Consider the following 18,984-nt stretch of genomic DNA (forward strand, 5'->3'; position numbering starts at 1 on the left):
GTCTTAATTTATTACCACCTGACTTTAAACTTTCAAAACTAGTTTAAACTTTCAGACATGGATTAGTCAAGCCAACATCAAAGTTTGTCTTGATGGATTTTATCTATCTAGTTTTAATTTGACATGCTATCATGGCAGGATGCTTAAAAAATGGTGTGAGTCGCTCATCTCAATACTTATGGCTGTAGTGATGGTGGTTTAAACGGGCTGAATGCAACTTCAAAGATGCATCGATCAAGAGGGTTTTACCGAGCAGACCTTAACGGTCTTAACTTTAATTAGCAGTCTTAACAGCATGCTAATTAAAGCACTGCGCTAAAAATATCTAAACTATTAAAAAAAAAACCCTATTTGTCGTCACTAACCAAACTAGTAAGTTGTTGGATGACTAGTCAACCATTTTGACGCATCACTAGTATGAACAGGAGAATTCAAGAGTCTCACCTGTTAATAAACACGGTTGTCACTCCCAAATACTGAGCTTGAACGAAGCCAATGAAGACTTCTAACAGTCTGTTTGGAAAATTGTCTTTTCAGGAGTGGAAATGAGGAAAAGCTGATGGCTCTTTTGACCCCACTTAATGTCAACTGTCATGCCAGCGATGGACGCAAGGTAACACAGATCGGCTCATTTAATATTTGTCTTATTTAGATATTTGTAATGAGTATTTATAATCAGGATCTCTAATATATTATTTGATATATCTGATGTGCAGTGCCTGCGGTAAGAGTAGTGTATTTTATAAAATATGTCATAAACTCAGTCTGATTTAAATCTAGGAGGTGGTTTCATGTATTTCATTGGTTGTGTAAATGATACAGATGTAGGTCAAGACAATCCTAATTTTTAGTTTGTTCTTTCTGTGATACTGTGTGTTTGCAGTAAACAGCACTGACCTAGTTTTACTCATAATAGTGGACATATGGTTAATGTAATTTTATTATGGAGGTTTAACTTGATTTTTAACTGGGGTGTCTTTGCGTGTATGGATCAGTTGATCTTTGACGTACATTTGATGCACCTCTGACCTTCGGCCGTAGCTTTTGTGATCCATTTCTTTCCCTAATTATAATCTAATCACATGAAAATGACAGAACATTGATTTCCCCTCTATCATCCCAATCATTTCAGTCCTTTGTCAGGTCACCTCGTATATTAGACCCCCTCCAGACCTCTGAGAAGTGATATTTAGCCTGGTTTACCCTCAGTCCCCTGGTTTGAATTCTAGTTTTTTGGTTTGTCGCTCACTCTAGTTTAGTTAATGTTGAGTGTCATAGGTCTGTGCCCTGAATCTGTTTAAAGGAATGTTCTGAGTTCAATACATGTTAAGCTCAAACGACAGCATTTATTTCGACAATTTCGACTTGTCCCTTGTTTATTCAAAAAGCGGTTACAGTAAGACACTTACAATGGAAATGAAATGGAGCCAGTCCATTAATGTTAAAATACAAAAAAAATGTGTGTAAAACGTATTTACATTATACATGTTAACGATATTAGTGCGATAAAATCGCTTACTGAATTTATTAATGTAAAGTTTATATCCTATATTAAACCCTTTATTCCAGGTAAGTGATTATCAAATATAATGTTGAAGTTTTACGGCTTTACTTTTTAAACTGTGTATTTGGATGTTTATGGACTGGTCCCATTAAGTGTCTTAACTGTCACCGTGATTTTTACCTCTTTTTTTTAATTTTTTATATATATATATATATATATATATATATATATAAACAAGGTACGAATCAAAATTATTTTAAAGTGTTCATCATTATGTTACAAATGCTGCTGATTGAGCTTAACTTGTATTGAACCCGGAACATTCCTTTAATTTTGCAGTTAAAGTAGAAGTAGCTGTAGGATAGAAGTGTAACAATATATCGGCCAGGCCAGTTATTTGACTAGTTTTTGACCGATGTTTTGAGATTATCACCCTCAATAACTGTGCCTGTTGAGATTTTGTAAAATCTGCCTAAAGCCTTGTAAAGGGATAATGCGCTTGTTCTGTTTAAAAATATATTTTTTAAATACATTTTGAGTAAATATTGTGTAAACAAACACCTCTCGCACGCTTGGATGGTTGCAGGCAGGCACATTGGATGCATTGAATATTGCGGAAAGTCCCGCACAAAAAAAAATAGTTTAAACTTGCAATATGCCTGTTGTTTATACTATTTGTAAAATGCCTGAAGAAGGGCATAAGTCAGAGACATTTCTATGTTTCTAATAATATTTTTTTGTTTAATTTCAGCAATTTTGTTTGTCTAATTTCCTATTATTAAAGTGCAATGTCAATATTATCGTTATTAGATTGTGAATATCCCACATCAAAGTTGCTTCCTGTGTTAACTGATCAGTTATTTATATTTTTCTCCAAGTAGCAACATTTTTAGAAGATTTCTAAGATAAAACAGGATGTTCTAGATGTTGATTTATTAAGCTGCAAACACTAGAGTCGGCACAGATGGATAAGATTTTAGTTTATAGCTAATTTTTTGTTTTTTGTTTTTTTTTCGTTCTGGCGACATTCAGTCAACATCACAAAAAATGCTGGTAAGTTTATTTTGTGAAACAGAAATTGGTTTTATTTGGTTTCCTGTGATTTTATATATATTTTATCACGATTTGTTTTTGTTAATTTGTCCTTAAAAACCCATCCATATGCTAGCTCACACTTAAAGCACACAGAAACCTGCCTTATTTTCTGCTGGTCACAATCCATCAATCAACCAATAGCTTCGCTAACATTTGGTTGTCTCCTGCTGGTTCGGAAAACAATGCTTTCATTTATCTCTTTAAATCTTTTTTTTTTTTTTTAACCTTTTTTCTCTTTTGCGAAAACTTCTCTAAATTGTCTGCCTTTGCAAGAACTCCACCATGTTTCCACCCCTAAACCCCCCAACCCCGCCCCCCCACCACCATGCATTAGTTTTCACTATTTTGAATCTGTTTGTTTGATTCGTTGTGATCAGCACGCATGCTCTCTGAGAATGTGATATTTAACTCCTGATTTCTGATTGACCTGTACCGTTTAGATCCATTGTGTGTATGCTAGAAAAGTTGCACTGTTGTCCATTGCTTGTGCCGTTCTGCAGTCTTCATTTATAGTGATATAAAGTTGCCTTTCCATAATTATCTTTGAGAATGCATCATACTATCAAAGCAGTTTTTCATGACTAAACCTCTGCATCGAGATTGATCGTCATGCGGTTTGTTTTGCTGTGATTGTGTTCGGGCTGTCATAAGGGCATGTCATCATTTTGTGTCTCACTGCATGAACTGAAAACAGATTTGTAACTTTTTGTGCTGAGATTTCTTTTAAGTTATCAGTGGTTTATTGAGTCACTTATAATCATCTCTTCTTAAACAATATTGAGCGAGATTTGTCAGTTGTTCAGAGATCGCAGATGTCTATGGACCCGTTTCACATTTCCGGGATCCAAGAACGTGGAAGTAACATATAGCAGGGCTTCTTAACATATAGTAATTAAGGCTGTCAAATAAAAATTCTAAATATGAATATTCTTCTAATTTAAAATAAAAATGCACTTTTGAATGCTAAAATGAGCATTGGAATTTTGGATGTGTGCCAGGCACTGAGGATGACTTAAATTATTGGGCTAAAGCAGGTGCAGTGCAATGAATAAAACAATGCATTTCAAAGGTTGATTTACTTTTAAATTGACACGGCGTCTAAAAAAATGCATTGTTACTTCATGAAACGCTGAAAAAAACATGCTTGCATAAAAAAAAATCAGATGCGTTTGTAGTGAACGGCCCACAGAGGTGGAGGTCTTTGGCAGTTTTGTCTAAATTATGCCTTGCTCTGCTATTAGTGTCTCGCTGCATAAGCATTAGGTACGTACATACAACTGTATTTAATGAAAAACACTGTGGTACTGTCGATATTATGAAGCTTGAGTCTGTGGTAGTACTATGGCACCGGTATAGGCTACTGTGCAACATTAAGTTTGCATAGAAACGTCTATTGAAGCATATCTTTTTTTAATATTCTAGAATATGAACTGGCTAAATCTTTTGACTTTATCATTTTACGCACATTTGCTAGCCAGATATGTTCTTTGCAATAAACAAATGCTATAAACATGGTGCTGATTGGTTTAAATCGTGGAGCTCTAAAATACTATATATATTTATATTGATTTGGAGACAACGTTGATTTAAAAAAATAAGATGCCTTTTAGATTTTCCCCTTACCTGAAATAATGTCTTCATAATTCAAATATAGTTTCTCACCCATGTTGACAGTCACAATAGTGATATAAATGTGATTTTTTTTAAATAACGAAAACATTCGAAATAAAGTTAGATTATAATGAGCTAGATTTACCCTGCTAAATTAAGGCGGAAATACGTTGTCGCCATATGTGAAAATGGTCCATTCACACCAAGAATGATTGTTTGTTGTAAACAAGATTTGACATCGAAATGATACGTTTCTATTCACACTGAGGATAAAAATATACCCGACTGGTGGAACAAGATTTTAGGCTGTTTTGCTATTAAACAAGTTAGGTCTTGTTAAAGAACTCATTTCGTAGTTGAGGTCTTGGTGTGAATAGGCCTATACTCCGTTCTAGGATTTTTAATTACATCCATATATTTACAGGGGAGTGGGCTGCTCTGGACCTTTCTACAATTGCATTACAGAAGAAAAGAAAAAATGTCAATTTAGGCTACGTCCACATTAATCTGGATACATTTATAAATGGCGTTTTTGAAACACTCTCCGTCCACACTGCCGTTTTCAAGCGTTTTCCAAAAGTTGCTCGTCCACACTAAAACCTTTCTGTGCACGTTCCATGTATGGGCTGAAGCGCAGTTGTCCTCGTGTTACGTCGCCGGACAGCAAGTCCGAGTAAACTTTGCATCACCTTTAAATGAATGCATTGTGAAGGTTGTACAAAGTAACTTATCTTTAACAACGCTCTCAAAGTGAATAACAGGCACAACAACGCTGCCACAATGTGGGCCGCCATCTTGATTTTCTGGGTTGAATGGGTCACATGACTGCATCACATGACAACAAAATACGTTATCGTTTTCAGATACAGTATCGCCGTCTTCCCTGTCCACACTACGTGTTTTCTTGGGAGAGCGTTTTCGAAAAGCTTTATTTTTGCTGTCAAAAATGCTGTCTCAGTGTGGATGGAAGGCCAAAACGTAGATAAAAAGATGTGTTTTCAAATGAAAACGTATTAGTGTGGATGTGGCCTTAATTTCAAATTAGAAATACTCTTTACAGGTGTCTTTATACAGAGAACTGCTTGGCATAACGTTAGCTATAGTGATCAAATGGGTTATAAGGAGGTTTATATAATGATACTTTTATAACTTATCAGTAATGCTCCATTTTGATTTTAAATTTGATTATATTCAGAGGGGTTGCTGATATTTGTCTCTTCTCTCTTTTGCAGTCCACCCCTCTTCATTTGGCCGCCGGGTATAATCGCGTTCGTATAGTGCAACTATTGCTGCAGTACGGCGCAGACGTCCATGCCAAAGATAAAGGGTGAGCAACGTTTACAACTTCCTTTCTGTCTTTCTTACTGTGTAGGATCTACTATGTATTTAAAGTCAATTTGAAACGGCATTCACAACCCATTTGACTTCCATAATGTGATGCATTTCCAAGTGAAACTGGAGACTAGTAATAATTTGTATTTATTAAGTGCCATTTCCACAGTTCATTGAAGCTTCTCAAACAAATAAAGAGATTGTAAATGTAAAGTGGGACTTGATTTTATTCATCTGGAATTGATTGGATTATAAGGGTTAAAAGTGAAAGGTGCACTCAGTATTTCTAATCCAATACACTTTTTTGTCAAATTCTGCAAATATCTCCTTACAGTCTGCTAGCGGTCCGTTCTGTGGGTGGGCTGAAAAAAAATGGCTCTGTAAATGGGACAAAAACAAAGTGGAACAGACCGATCCATACAACACTACTCCAGCCAATCAGCAACAGGGAGTGGTTCTTGCACGTGCACAGGATGGGGGGTGGGGGTAGAGCGAGAGGGAAATTCAATAGAAGAGCAATGGCAAATCTGGCTGATGCGAACTTTCTAAACTCCAAGGAGGACAAATGGCTGAGAAATTGACTAAGAGAAAAAGGTCAGACGAATATAAACTAAAAAAAGATGGATTATGATAAGTCGAGGGCTAGGAGCTGCATCAACATCGGCGAGGCTTTTCAGTGGTGGAGAGACCCTGAGATGTAAAAGGAATTAATTTGCGCGCATGAATTTGGGGGGCGGAGCTTCCAAAGGAGCACTGAATGGAGGAGTGTGTTAGTTTTGGCAGTTGAGTTCGAATATCAACAGTGTTTCTCAGGAATTGCTGAGTGCACCTTTAAGGTAAGGTGGTGTTGACGTCAGTTGAAAAGAAAAGTCATTTTAGAGGCAGATTCAATTATAACAATTATGTTTGCTGAGAGATTTCGGAGACTAACCTTTTTTTTATTTGGAGTAACATGCACAGATGAATCGTACACAATAAGACCAGGAACTTTAATTAAGATTTCATGTTGACTTTAAATGCTGCCCACATCATCATCATCATGGTCCTCCAAATAATTCTTAAATATTCTTTCTTTTGCTCCCTCACTCTCTTTTTCTATCAGTGGTCTAGTTCCTTTGCATAATGCCTGTTCTTACGGTCACTATGAGGTCACAGAACTCCTGTTGAAGGTAAATTAACATTCTAACCGGTACTTTCCAATCAAATATCTATGTATTTTCAATATATTTGGTCCTTTTGGCACAAATATAGCCGTAAATGCCACTGTTGGGCCCTTGAGCAAGGCCCTTGACCCTATCTGCTCCAGGGGCGCCATATCATGGCTGACCCTGTGCTCTGACCCCAGCTTAGCTGGGATATGTGAAAAAAAAGAATTTCACTGTATATGTGCAAATGTATAATGTGTGATAAATAATTAAAATTAATTAATTAAAATAGTTTGATTAACAAATGTGTTTCTGTTTATTAAACATAAGTGTTGTGATTGGTTGTTTCATGAAGCATGGGGCGTGTGTTAACGCCATGGACCTATGGCAGTTCACCCCTCTGCACGAGGCAGCCAGTAAAAATCGAGTGGAGGTGTGTTCACTGTTGCTGAGTCACGGAGCTGATCCCACACTGCTCAACTGCCATGGAAAGAGTGCGGTGGATGTGGCGCCCACACCTGAACTTAAAGAGAGACTCACCTGTATGTGACACGGTTCATTTTGCATTGTATCCGTCGACATATTAGTTTGTTTACACAATGATCACTCTCAAGACTTTATAGCTATTACAGTTTCATGATGTGTGTAGTGGAAAGCGCTATACAAATAAAAATGACTTGACTTGTTTCTAAATCCTTTTTATTTTCCTTGTTAGATGAGTTTAAAGGTCACACGCTTTTGCAAGCAGCCCGTGAGGCGGACATGGCAAAGGTCAAGAAAACAGCACAAGAGATCATCAGCTTCAAACACCCTCACTCGCATGACTCGGCTCTGGTGAGCACATTGCACGGTCTGCTCAGAATCCTGCCGGATTTAAAAAAGTGTTTATGAAAATCGAATTAAATGTCATTCTTTTTGCAGCACTGCACAGTGACCTCTCCTCACCCCAAACGCAAACAGGTCACGGAGCTGCTGTTGCGGAAAGGTGCCAACATTCACGAGAAGAACAAAGAGTGAGTGTTCATTTCATAGGGACTTACTAGTTGCAGTAGATACATTTGAATCTCTTGGCCACAGTTTCTCACACTCTCTTGTTCTTCCTATTTCTAGTTTTATGACTCCTTTCCATGTAGCAGCTGAACGGGGTCATAATGATGTGCTTGAGGTCCTGCAGAAACATGGAGCAAAGGTACCAGTGATTTAGAAGAATAGTTCACCCTCAAATTAAAGTTCTGTCATCATTTATTCACACTTGTGTCGTGTCGTTTAAACCTGCATGATTTTGTTTGTTAGGCGAAATACAAAGATGTTTCTATGAATGTATTGAAAAGATGGGCAGAAACAATGGCAGTGGATTGTGACTCACTTTAAAGCTTAAAAAGAATGCAAAAGAAACAAAAGATGTCAATGCATCCTAATCAAAGTCTTCTTAAGGCACATAATTTTGGTGGGAAACAACCCAGTTTCCCAAAGTACATTTTCAGTTAAAACCTTGACGTCAGTTGTGTATTCATAAGTGTTATGCACGTTATGAGCGTGTTCACATAATAATTTGCATTATTTAGGGCAGGAAAAGTCATGGTAATTTCTATAGTGAATCTACGTTTTTCTTATGCACAACTCTGAAATGTGTTATCGGCTAAAAACTGCTCTTTGTAAGTGCAGTCTCTATAAAATATGACAAATACTTATCCACGAATAACGGGCAACTAGAAAAGATATGGAAATGTATTGGTCAAAAGTAGTAGGAATCCTGTAGTGAGCAGCCTTCTACCTTTGACCAAAGGAACAGTCCCACTATATTTTAAACATCCGAAAATGTTATATTTTAACATGTTTATCTATGTTTTAAAATACGAATTGGACCACGCAAAACATGTAATCAACAGGAAACTACAGTTGTGCTCAAAAGTTTGCATACCCTGGCAGAAATTGTGAAATTTTGGCATAGATTTTGAAAATATGACTGATCATGCAAAAAAACTGTCTTTTATTTAAGGATAGTGATCATATGAAGCCATTTATTATCACATAGTTGTTTGGCTCCTTTTTAAATCATAATGATAGCAGAAATCACCCAAATGGCCCTGATCAAAAGTTTACATACCCTTGAATGTTTGGCCTTGTTACAGACACACAAGGTGACACACACAGGTTTAAATGGCAATTAAAGGTTAATTTCCCACACCTGTGGCTTTTTAAATTGCCATTAGTGTCTGTGTATAAATAGTCAATGAGTTTGTTAGCTCTCACATGGATGCACTGAGCAGGCTAGATACTGAGCCATGGGGAGCAGAAAAGAACTGTCAAAAGACCTGTGTAACAAGATAATGGAACATTATAAAGATGGAAAAGGATATAAAAAGATATCCAAAGTCTTGAAAATGCCAGTCAGTACTGTTCAATCACTTATTAAGAAGTGGAAAATTCGGGGATCCCTTGATACTAAGCCAAGGTCAGGTAGACCAAGAAAGATTTCAGCCACAACTGCCAGCAGAATTGTTCGGGATACAAAGAAAAACCCACAGGTAACCTCAGGAGAAATACAGGCTGCTCTGGAAAAAGACAGTGTGGTTGTTTCAAGGAGCACAATATGACAATACTTGAACAAAAATGAGCTGCATGGTCGAGTTGCCAGAAAGAAGGCTTTACTGCACCAATGCCACAAAAAAGCCCGGTTACAATATGCCCGACAACACCTTGACACGCCTCACAGCTTCTGGCACATTGTAATTTGGAGTGACGAACCATAAATTCTGTGTTTTGGAGAGGGGTCAACAAGGCCTATAGTGAAAAGAATACCATCCCCACTGTGAAGCATGGTGGTGGCTCACTGATGTTTTGGGGGTGTGTGAGCTCTAAAGGCACGGGGAATCTTGTGAAAATTGATGGCAAGATGAATGCAGCATGTTATCAGAAAATACTGGCAGACAATTTGCATTCTTCTGCACGAAAGCTGCGCATGGGACACTCTTGGACTTTCCAGCACGACAATGACCCTAAGCACAAGGCCAAGTTGACCCTCCAGTGGTTACAGCAGAAAAAGGTGAAGGTTCTGGAGTGGCCATCACAGTCTCCTGACCTTAATATCATCAAGCCACTCTGGGGAGATCTCAAACGTGCGGTTCATGCAAGACGACCAAAGACTCTGCATGACCTGGAGGCATTTTGCCAAGACAAATGGGCAGCTAAACCACCTGCAAGAATTTGGGGCCTCATAGACAACTATTACAAAAGACTGCACGCTGTCATTGATGCTAAAGGGGGCAATACACAGTATTAAGAACTAAGGGTATGCAGACTTTTGAACAGGGGTTCATTTTTTTTCTTTGTTGCCATGTTTTGTTTTATGATTGTGCCATTCTGTTATAACCTACAGTTGAATATGAATCCCATAAGAAATAAAAGAAATGTGTTTTGCCTGCTCACTCATGTTTTCTTTAAAAATGGTACATATATTACCAATTCTCCAAGGGTATGCAAACTTATGAGCACAACTGTATGTTACACTCTATGGCTTCTTTTTTTTTTTTTTAAATAAATCTTAAATGATAAATAATAAAATGTTTAAGTCAAAATATTAAGGCATACCTTCTGCTCCGGTTTCCTGCGACATTGCAAGAGATGCAGCCTCTCTTAATAAATACATTTTTCAGATATAATAAAAATGGTTTCCTTTATCTAAGCATTTAAAGACTTGGTGACTTCCTCCAAATTGGACTTGATTCAGTAAGTCTAAGGTCGTTAAAAAACAAACAAAAAAGAACACCTTTACTGTTCGCGGTCAAAGTTGACCGACTATAGGAAATGAATGAGAATGAGTTTTGTTTTTTTGGGCAAATAAAATCTAGAAATCTGCCACAATGCAGCACAAACACAGACATGCACACACTGAAATAAATTGATGTGATTAACACAGCCAGAAGGCAGAACGCACAACAAACACACACAATAGTTTGATAATGTTTAAATATATATCCAAATGCATAACTTGTGATAAAAGTTAGAATTGCTACACAGTAGGTGGCTGCATAGAACACTGCAGCCATCTACTGGCTATTATTGTTATAACATGGTTTTCAAGTCTAGTAATTTTTCTTTTTTCAGCAGATGGCAGCAATGTGCCCCAATAAATGAGACATTCTCATATTTTCTTCATATTTCAACTAGGTTTTTACTGAAGTGAAGTTACATAAATTTTTCAAATGAATGGTGAAATTGAGAAAATGTATATGTGAATAAGAGCTAAAAAACATAAAATCTCAAAAGAAGTGCATTTTATTGTTTTTACTTCAGGGAAGAAGAAATTTTATAACAGCTTTATAAAAAACATAAACAGTAACATCTGTACTGTTTCCGGTCAAAAATGACCATAAACAGTGAAGCGGCCCTTCTTGATTCGAATAGGAGGGTTAATTTAAGGTTTTTTTTTTTCTTCAAACAGCTTTTACATCAGTAGTACACCTATTAGATCTAAAAATGTTGGTTAGGTGGACAGCTCTCTTGGTTTTGGGAGAGAGCTGTTCATCAGTCGGCACATGCATGTCTCTTATAGATCTCATTCTACTGCAGTTGTATGACTCATAATATCTGTGTATCTGTAGGTGAATGCTGTGGACACACTGGGACAGACCGCTCTGCACAGGGCAGCCCTCGCTGGCCACATCCAGACATGCCGTCTGTTGCTGGGTTATGGAGCTGACCCGTCAATCGTTTCTCTGCAGGGCTTCACTGCTTCACAGATGGGCAATGAAGCCATACAACAAATACTCAACGGTAGAATTACAGTCCTTCTCTGCAATATTAAACACACTATTATTATTCTGATTGAGCCATATTAGAATATTATTCATAGATTATCTGTCTCTCAGTCCCATCAACACTATTAAGAGGTCTATACTTATTTCTCTAGAAAACATTCCTCCTCGTAATTCAGATGTGGATTACCGTTTTCTGGAAGCCGCTAAAGCCGGAGACCTTGACACGGTGAAGGTAAATATCAGTTTCAAAGTTTGGCAGTTTTAAAGTCAACATGAAGCTGCATTTGCAACCCATTTGACTTCAGCTGTGTGACATTTCAGAGTAAAACAGTATATTCTGCAACAGCAAAAAAAAAATTGGGGGGTTGGACCATTTTAATGATTTTGTTTATGGGGAATTGATTAAATCATGAAAAATTCATAAATATTTATAACATATTTTATTTAGTATTTTATTATATTAAATATTTATTTTATTACAATTTATTTATTTATTTTTATTTTTTATATTTGAAAAAATAAAGGAAAGTGGTTTTAGAGGAGCAAGTTATTTCATTTTTATAAAAGATAATGAAGATAATTTAAAAAAAGTTTTTTTGTGGAATAACATCCATTGATGATGTAGTTCAGGAGCATGTAATAATAAAGTGAATGGGATCAAATTTGATTTCATGTTGACTAGTTAAATTGGTATATTTAAGTGATCAAACTTGAATATTCATTTGGTGGAGATTTGCCAAAATATGTTTGTTTCTATCCCACATAGCAACTGTGTTCCCCTCAAAACGTGAACTGTCGTGATCTAGATGGGCGTCACTCCACCCCGCTGCATTTCGCTGCAGGCTACAACCGCGTGGTCGTGGTGGAGTACCTGCTGCATCACGGAGCCGATGTTCACGCTAAAGATAAAGGGTACGACCAGTTTTTGCGTTATCAAGACCTTTATTATGATTATTGACCATTAGTAGGCCTTGAGTAGGCATTATCTGACTCTTTTTCTCTTACGCAGTGGTCTGGTCCCTTTGCACAACGCATGTTCGTACGGTCACTACGAGGTTGCAGAGTTGCTGGTGAGACATGGCGCATCAGTGAACGTGGCCGATCTTTGGAAGTTCACTCCACTACATGAGGCTGCAGCCAAGGGCAAATATGAGATCTGTAAACTACTGCTAAAGGTTTGATATTAGGACTGTGAAAAAATATGGGCCTGGGTAGCTTAGTGGTAAAGACGCTGGCTAACACCCCTGGAGTTCGCAAGGTCGAATCTCAGGGTGTGCTGAGTGATCAGCCAGGTCTCCTAAGCAACCAAATTGGCCCGGTTGCTAGGGAGGATAGAGTCACACGGGGTAACCTCCTCGTGGTCGCTATAATGTGGTTCGCTCTCGGTAGGGGGCGTGGTGAGTTGTGTGTAGATGCCGCAGTGGATGGTGTGAAGCCTCCACATGCACTATATTTCCGCGGTAACGTGCTCAACAAGCCACGTGATAAGATGAGTGGATTGACGGTCTCAGACGCGGAGGCAACTGAGATTCGTCCTCCGCCACCCGGATTGAGGCACAACACCACCACGAGGACTTAGAGCGCATTGGGCATTCCAAATTGGGAGAAAAATGGGAGGAACCCCCCCCCCCCCCCCCAAAAAAAAGAAATGCCAACATTATGTTCTTCCTTCAGTTTGTGTAACTTCACAATAGCTTTTAAGCACCAAAAAGTTTAAAATATTGTTAAAATAAAATGCCAACTGTGTTAAGCAAGTGGCAGTGTTGTTTAACACATTATTGACCGTAGACAAGATGTGGCTACATCCATATTAATCTGGATACATTTGAAAATGTTGTATTTGAAAGGCTTTCCGTCCACACTGCCATTTCCCAAATGTTTTCAAAAAGTTGTTCATTTACAATAAAACGGATGAAAACTCTTAAATCCCCTTACTGCGCATGCGAAAAATCGCCATTTCATGTATGATCTGAAATGCAATTGTCCTCGTGTTCCGTCGCCGGACAGCAATTCCGAGTAAACTTCTCATTGCCTTTGAAGGAATGCAATCTGAAGGTTGTACAAAGTAACATTTATCTTTTAATAATGCTATCAAATTGAATAGCGGACACAACATCGCCACTACAACATGGACCGCCATCTTGATTGCTTTGGTTTTAATGGATAACACCACTATGTCACATGACAACAAATACGTCATCATTTTCAGATATCTCCCTTTCCCCTGTCCACACAACAACACGAAGACGGCATTTTCAAATTTATCCACTTAAGAGAGCATTTTGGATGTCAAAAACGCTGTCTCAGTAGCCTAGTTTCCATCAAGTTTTCGCGCTATTTTGTTATCGACAAAGTGAAAATGCGTAAAACAAGTTTTGTGAAATTTGCCGTCTTCTGCCTGTTTCCATTCAAATGGCCTTTTATCGATAAAAATGGTGTGCGTGATGATGTCATGCCTAAAAAACACTTTGCCACATAAGCTTTGGTTTAGCGCAAAATAAATCTGTTCGTAAGCCGTTTCCATACAGAAATGTGTGTTTATCGCTAATTCACCTCCCAGATGTCCAAGATTTTTTCCTCTGAAGTTTTGGTAAAATGGGGAAAGTATTGAGACAATTCATTGAAATTATCCAGCTTACTGTCATTTTAATTCCACAAATAAAAGCAATCAGAAGAGGAGGAATTGCAATCAAAAGGGAGATCTTGCCCTTCTGATAGGACTGTAATATTGGTCCTGATGTCTGTCTATCGCAGGTTGCCACCGGTTCCATCTCGAAAGCAAATCGTCATGACCCTGTTCAAGCTGGCAACCTGCACCAAGTAGTTGGGGAAACTTTAGGTCTTCGTAAAATGATCATCCATCGATGTGCACATGCTATGTGCACTGCTATTAGAGAAAAATTGATGCAGTGTAATATCAGGGTTTACATATGATACATCACGATACAGTCATCTAGTCTAAAGCATTGCCATCACAACTGCATTATGTCCTGCATATTTGTCCAGCAACTTTTAATGACCAACTGAACTTGATTGTCATCTCAGATTAATTTTAGCGTCATAATGCAATTTACATTTTCTGAAGAAGCTCTGCAATGCGATCTGAGGTAAAGAGGGTTAGATTTAAAATATTGAAATGTTTTAAAATGTTCAAAAGCTCGTTTTCTGAAAGTGAACTCGGCATTGGACAAATAGTTCTGATAGTTTATAGTCTTGAAAAAAGTGCAGAACATTCTGAGAATGTTATTAAGCCGACTTTTTTTGCCTACAGAACAGGGTAAGGCTAATTTAAGTTTGAGTAAAGGAAAAGGCACATATAGGTCTAAAAATAAAAAACATTTTCGTTTGGTAATTATTTTATTTAATGCTTTATTCATTTGGTAATTTAATTTAATACAGGGAATTTTGCCGGCATTTTTTCAAAAGTATAAACAACAATTTTATAGAATTGGGCTGTTAGTGTTCTGGTGATGTAAACTGTAAACACTGATGTTTTTCTCCTTGTATTGTGTATTTATTTTTAATTTAAAACGTGTGTGCACAGAAATGATGTTTTTTTTTTTTTTTTTTATTGTGGGCTAATTCCGTGACTGCCGTCTATTATTTTGAATGGTGTGGAAAAGCAACTTTAATAAATAAACGGATGGCTACCATGAATTAAATTAATCACAAACAGTGGCCATTCATTGTTCTCCGTGCACTTGTCGATGTGCATGATACGAGATATTTGTGTTGGCACTCCTGGAAGTGTCATGTTTGCAGCATCGGATCTGTGCTATGCCGTTAAGATCAATCCATAATCACGTACAATACATTGGCTTTCAAGGATGTACGCCGTCGTCATGATTAACACAGGCTAACGATTGGGGCAAATTCTGTCATGTGACACTACATTTTTGCGTTAATGGCAATTTTTTCGAAACCAGTTTTTTGCGACATTTGAAGTATCGACATAGTTTATGCACTAGAGTTAAACGGAAAAATATTATGTCGACGTTTGTGAAGTTTTAGCGATAATTTGCATTTCTATCAGCTTTATTTTGATGCACTAAAACTTTTTTCACAAAAAATCCTTGGATGGAAATGTAGTTAGTGTGGACTGAAGGTCAAAACGTAGAGAAAAAGATGCATTTTCAAACAAAAATTTATTAGTGTGGACGTGGCCTTTATTCTTAATATCATGTTGCCTTTTTCGCATGGACTGTTATCAAAGTAACACTTAAAAGTTAGAAGCTTATTTTTGACTATTTCTCTTTCTGTGAAAAATATCTGTAATTTTTAGCCACATTTTTTTGGGGGGTTGTGTTGATTATTATTTACCTATATTAGTAAGCATGAACTAACAATGAACAATACTTTTACAGCACTTAATAATCTTGGTCAATGTAAATTTCAGTTTATACTAATACATTTCAAATATTAAATGTTGTGTGTTAACATCAGTTAATGCATTATGATCTAAAATGAACAAAAAAAATTCATAATTTAACATTAACCAAAATTGATAAAAGCTGTAAAAATGATTGTTCATTGTTAGTTCATGATACCTAATGCATTCACTATCAAATAGAACCCATTGTAAATTGTTACCATTTTTGAGGGCATCCCTACATTTGTTAATTACTGATTACTTTATAATTGATTGCATTGTCTATTCTTCTCTGTAGCATGGCGCAGACCCGTCTAAAAAGAACCGTGATGGCAGCATGGCTCTGGACATGGTGAAGGACGGAGACACGGACATCCAAGACCTGCTGCGAGGAGACGCCGCCTTGCTGGACGCTGCCAAGAAGGGCTGTCTCGCCCGTGTACAGAAACTCTGCAGCCCTGAGAACATCAACTGCAGGGACACACAGGGAAGGAACTCCACCCCACTGCACCTCGCAGGTAACCTAACATCACGTAGCCTTTTCTCACATTTAAAACCAAATATTCAATCGTCTATTGTTTGAATGCTGCATGTGCTTTTGTTTTGATCAGCTGGCTATAATAATCTGGAGGTGGCCGAGTATCTTCTGGAGCATGGCGCAGATGTGAACGCTCAGGATAAAGGAGGACTGATCCCTCTGCATAATGCCGCTTCATATGGGGTAAGAGAACACAGGCAAAGGTTTTAATCTAGATGCATGACTTGGTTATGAAGGATTAAATCAAGCATGCATATTATTGGTAAACCGATATTGTCTAGATATTTCTTATTTATTTGTTTCATTGCAATGCATTTGTTCATATGAACTTAGGCCGAGTTTTTGATACATTATTATGACATTAGCACTGTCCGTAATCTGTCCGTTCTTCTCTCACACTCTCTCTAGCATGTTGATATCGCCGCTCTCCTGATCAAGTTCAACACGTGTGTGAATGCAACAGATAAGTGGGCCTTTACTCCGCTGCATGAGGCTGCACAGAAGGGGCGTACACAGCTGTGTGCACTGCTGCTGGCACATGGCGCCGACCCAACCATGAAGAACCAGGAAGGACAGACGGCTCTGGACCTTGCTACGGTATACGGTCTAACCCTTAAAAGAACTGTTAGAAAACCCTTTGTTCAGTTAAAACTCTGTGGTAAGACTTGACATGTCAGTTTCTGATTTAAAGAGAAAGCCATTTTAGAGGCAGGAAAGGTTACATTTTATGGAAAGATTATGAAATAACATTTCTATCTTGTATTGACATGTATTACTTGTATGAAGAAAGTAAATAGGGTCAATTTTGACTTCATGTTGTCTTTAGTAATAAGTAAATTATTATTTACCTGTTATTTGTGTTGGTCAGGCTGATGACATCCGTGCATTGCTGATGGATGCAATGCCCCCTGACGCTCTGCCCAGCTGCTTCAAACCACAGGCCACCGTGCTCAGCGCCGCTCTGATATCACCTGCTTCCACCCCCTCCTGCCTCTCTGCTGCCTCCAGTATCGATAACCTGGCGGGCCCGCTCAGTGACGTGGCCAGTGGAGGGGCAACAGGACCCGCTGATGGGGCCACTGGAACTGAGAGGAAGGAAGGAGATGGTGAGCGATTGGTTCATTCTTTTGTGTAATCTTATTATACAATGATATATATATATGTATGTATGTGTGTGTGTGTGTGTGTGTGTATTTTATATATATATATATATATATATATATATATATACACACATACATATAATACAAACACACACATACATATGCAGAAATATGTCTGATTAATGTGGTTTCCCAGCATATGTATTTTTCATTTCTCAAAAATATTTTTGTCCCGTAGCTGTTCTAGATATGAATATCACACAGTTCCTTAAGAGTCTGGGGCTTGAGCACCTGCGGGACATCTTTGAGAGAGAACAGGTGAGAGAGAAACATCTGTGAACTTTTTTCATCTGGGAGGATGTTTTGAGGTTTCCTCATGATTGTGACGGTGTCTCCGCTGTCTTTCAGATCACTCTGGATGTGCTGGCTGATATGGGTCACGAGGAACTCAAGGAGATCGGCATCAACGCTTACGGACACAGACACAAACTCATCAAAGGCATCGAGAGGCTGCTGGGAGGACAGCAGGGTGAGACTCCCCACACCTGTCCACTCAATACAGTTATCTCATTAAACACCAGTCCATTTAAGAATAACACAATAAGCCACAAGAGTGTTGTGTCTTACGTTTTTGTTTTCTACGGTTAATTAGTGTACAGCGAAGCACAGTACCTACAATCCCATTGGAAAGGCTCTTAAAAACAGAATTATTAAGACAAAAGTGTGTACTCGCAAGTTATATAGTTCACCAGCCTAACTTATGGCTGCCGAGTAATGTGGCTCATCAATTTAAAATTCAACTGATTTCCAGTCAAAAGTGTTTGTATATTGAATATTTTACAACAGCTTCAAACATGGCACATGCAATCACATTTTAGAGTCGGAACTATCAATTTTATTAAAATCTAAATGTTATTATATTCATGAATTTTACGATAAAAGTTACTATATTGTGATACAGTATTATATGTACCTTTAATATGAAATAAAGTGCGTGTTTGTATGAGTGTGTGTTTAAATTAGAGGTAGACTGAAATATCGGTTTTACCGATTAATCGGTGTCAATAGTTGCTTCTTGGAACTATCGGTTATCCGCACAATAGTTGCCGATAGTGGTTTTATTTATTTATTTTTTTATCCTCCCTATTCCTCTGTGGCTGGTGCTGAAGAAGTCTACCATTAGAACAACTTGGTACTACAGTATAACAGCAGCCTCTAGAGGTGAAATAAAAACAGTATTCATCCATATTTGAATCCTCACTTCAATGCAAATTGTGAATTTTTTGATTGGATCAAGTGCTCTAAATTGAATTGAAATTGAATTAAAAAATTAAACTACAGGGAAACATGCCCCGTCAGCACATACATCATGCATCTAAGGTACAGTGTATATATAGTGGCAAGAAAAAGTATGTGAACCCTTTGGAATTACCTACAATTATATATAAATTTGTCTTAAAATCTGGTTTGGTCTTCATCTAAGTTACAATAATGAACAAACACAATCTGTTTTAACTAATAACACAC

At 37.7% G+C, this 18,984-nt stretch overlaps 1 protein-coding gene across 2 annotated transcripts in view; it reads left to right on the forward strand.

The window, feature by feature from the left end:
* Window positions 1-18,984, forward strand: part of LOC127430111 (poly [ADP-ribose] polymerase tankyrase-1-like) — a 33,574-nt gene that overhangs the window by 9,212 nt on the left and 5,378 nt on the right. The window contains exons 5-22 of one of the 2 annotated variants that reach the window (XM_051679609.1): window positions 538-613; window positions 2,537-2,557; window positions 5,443-5,537; window positions 6,645-6,711; window positions 7,043-7,229; window positions 7,403-7,521; window positions 7,609-7,700; window positions 7,798-7,876; window positions 11,292-11,463; window positions 11,600-11,679; window positions 12,214-12,359; window positions 12,457-12,622; window positions 16,115-16,334; window positions 16,428-16,537; window positions 16,763-16,951; window positions 17,223-17,460; window positions 17,696-17,775; window positions 17,866-17,986. In XM_051679609.1, the coding sequence (XP_051535569.1) occupies window positions 538-613; window positions 2,537-2,557; window positions 5,443-5,537; window positions 6,645-6,711; window positions 7,043-7,229; window positions 7,403-7,521; window positions 7,609-7,700; window positions 7,798-7,876; window positions 11,292-11,463; window positions 11,600-11,679; window positions 12,214-12,359; window positions 12,457-12,622; window positions 16,115-16,334; window positions 16,428-16,537; window positions 16,763-16,951; window positions 17,223-17,460; window positions 17,696-17,775; window positions 17,866-17,986 (2,258 nt within the window). The remainder of the gene's footprint in view (window positions 1-537; window positions 614-2,536; window positions 2,558-5,442; window positions 5,538-6,644; window positions 6,712-7,042; window positions 7,230-7,402; window positions 7,522-7,608; window positions 7,701-7,797; window positions 7,877-11,291; window positions 11,464-11,599; window positions 11,680-12,213; window positions 12,360-12,456; window positions 12,623-16,114; window positions 16,335-16,427; window positions 16,538-16,762; window positions 16,952-17,222; window positions 17,461-17,695; window positions 17,776-17,865; window positions 17,987-18,984) is intronic. The other variant, XM_051679617.1, reaches the window with a different exon arrangement.

Source organism: Myxocyprinus asiaticus, chromosome 3 (assembly GCF_019703515.2).
Source record: "Myxocyprinus asiaticus isolate MX2 ecotype Aquarium Trade chromosome 3, UBuf_Myxa_2, whole genome shotgun sequence".
In the NCBI taxonomy this organism is placed as follows: Eukaryota; Metazoa; Chordata; class Actinopteri; order Cypriniformes; family Catostomidae; genus Myxocyprinus; species Myxocyprinus asiaticus.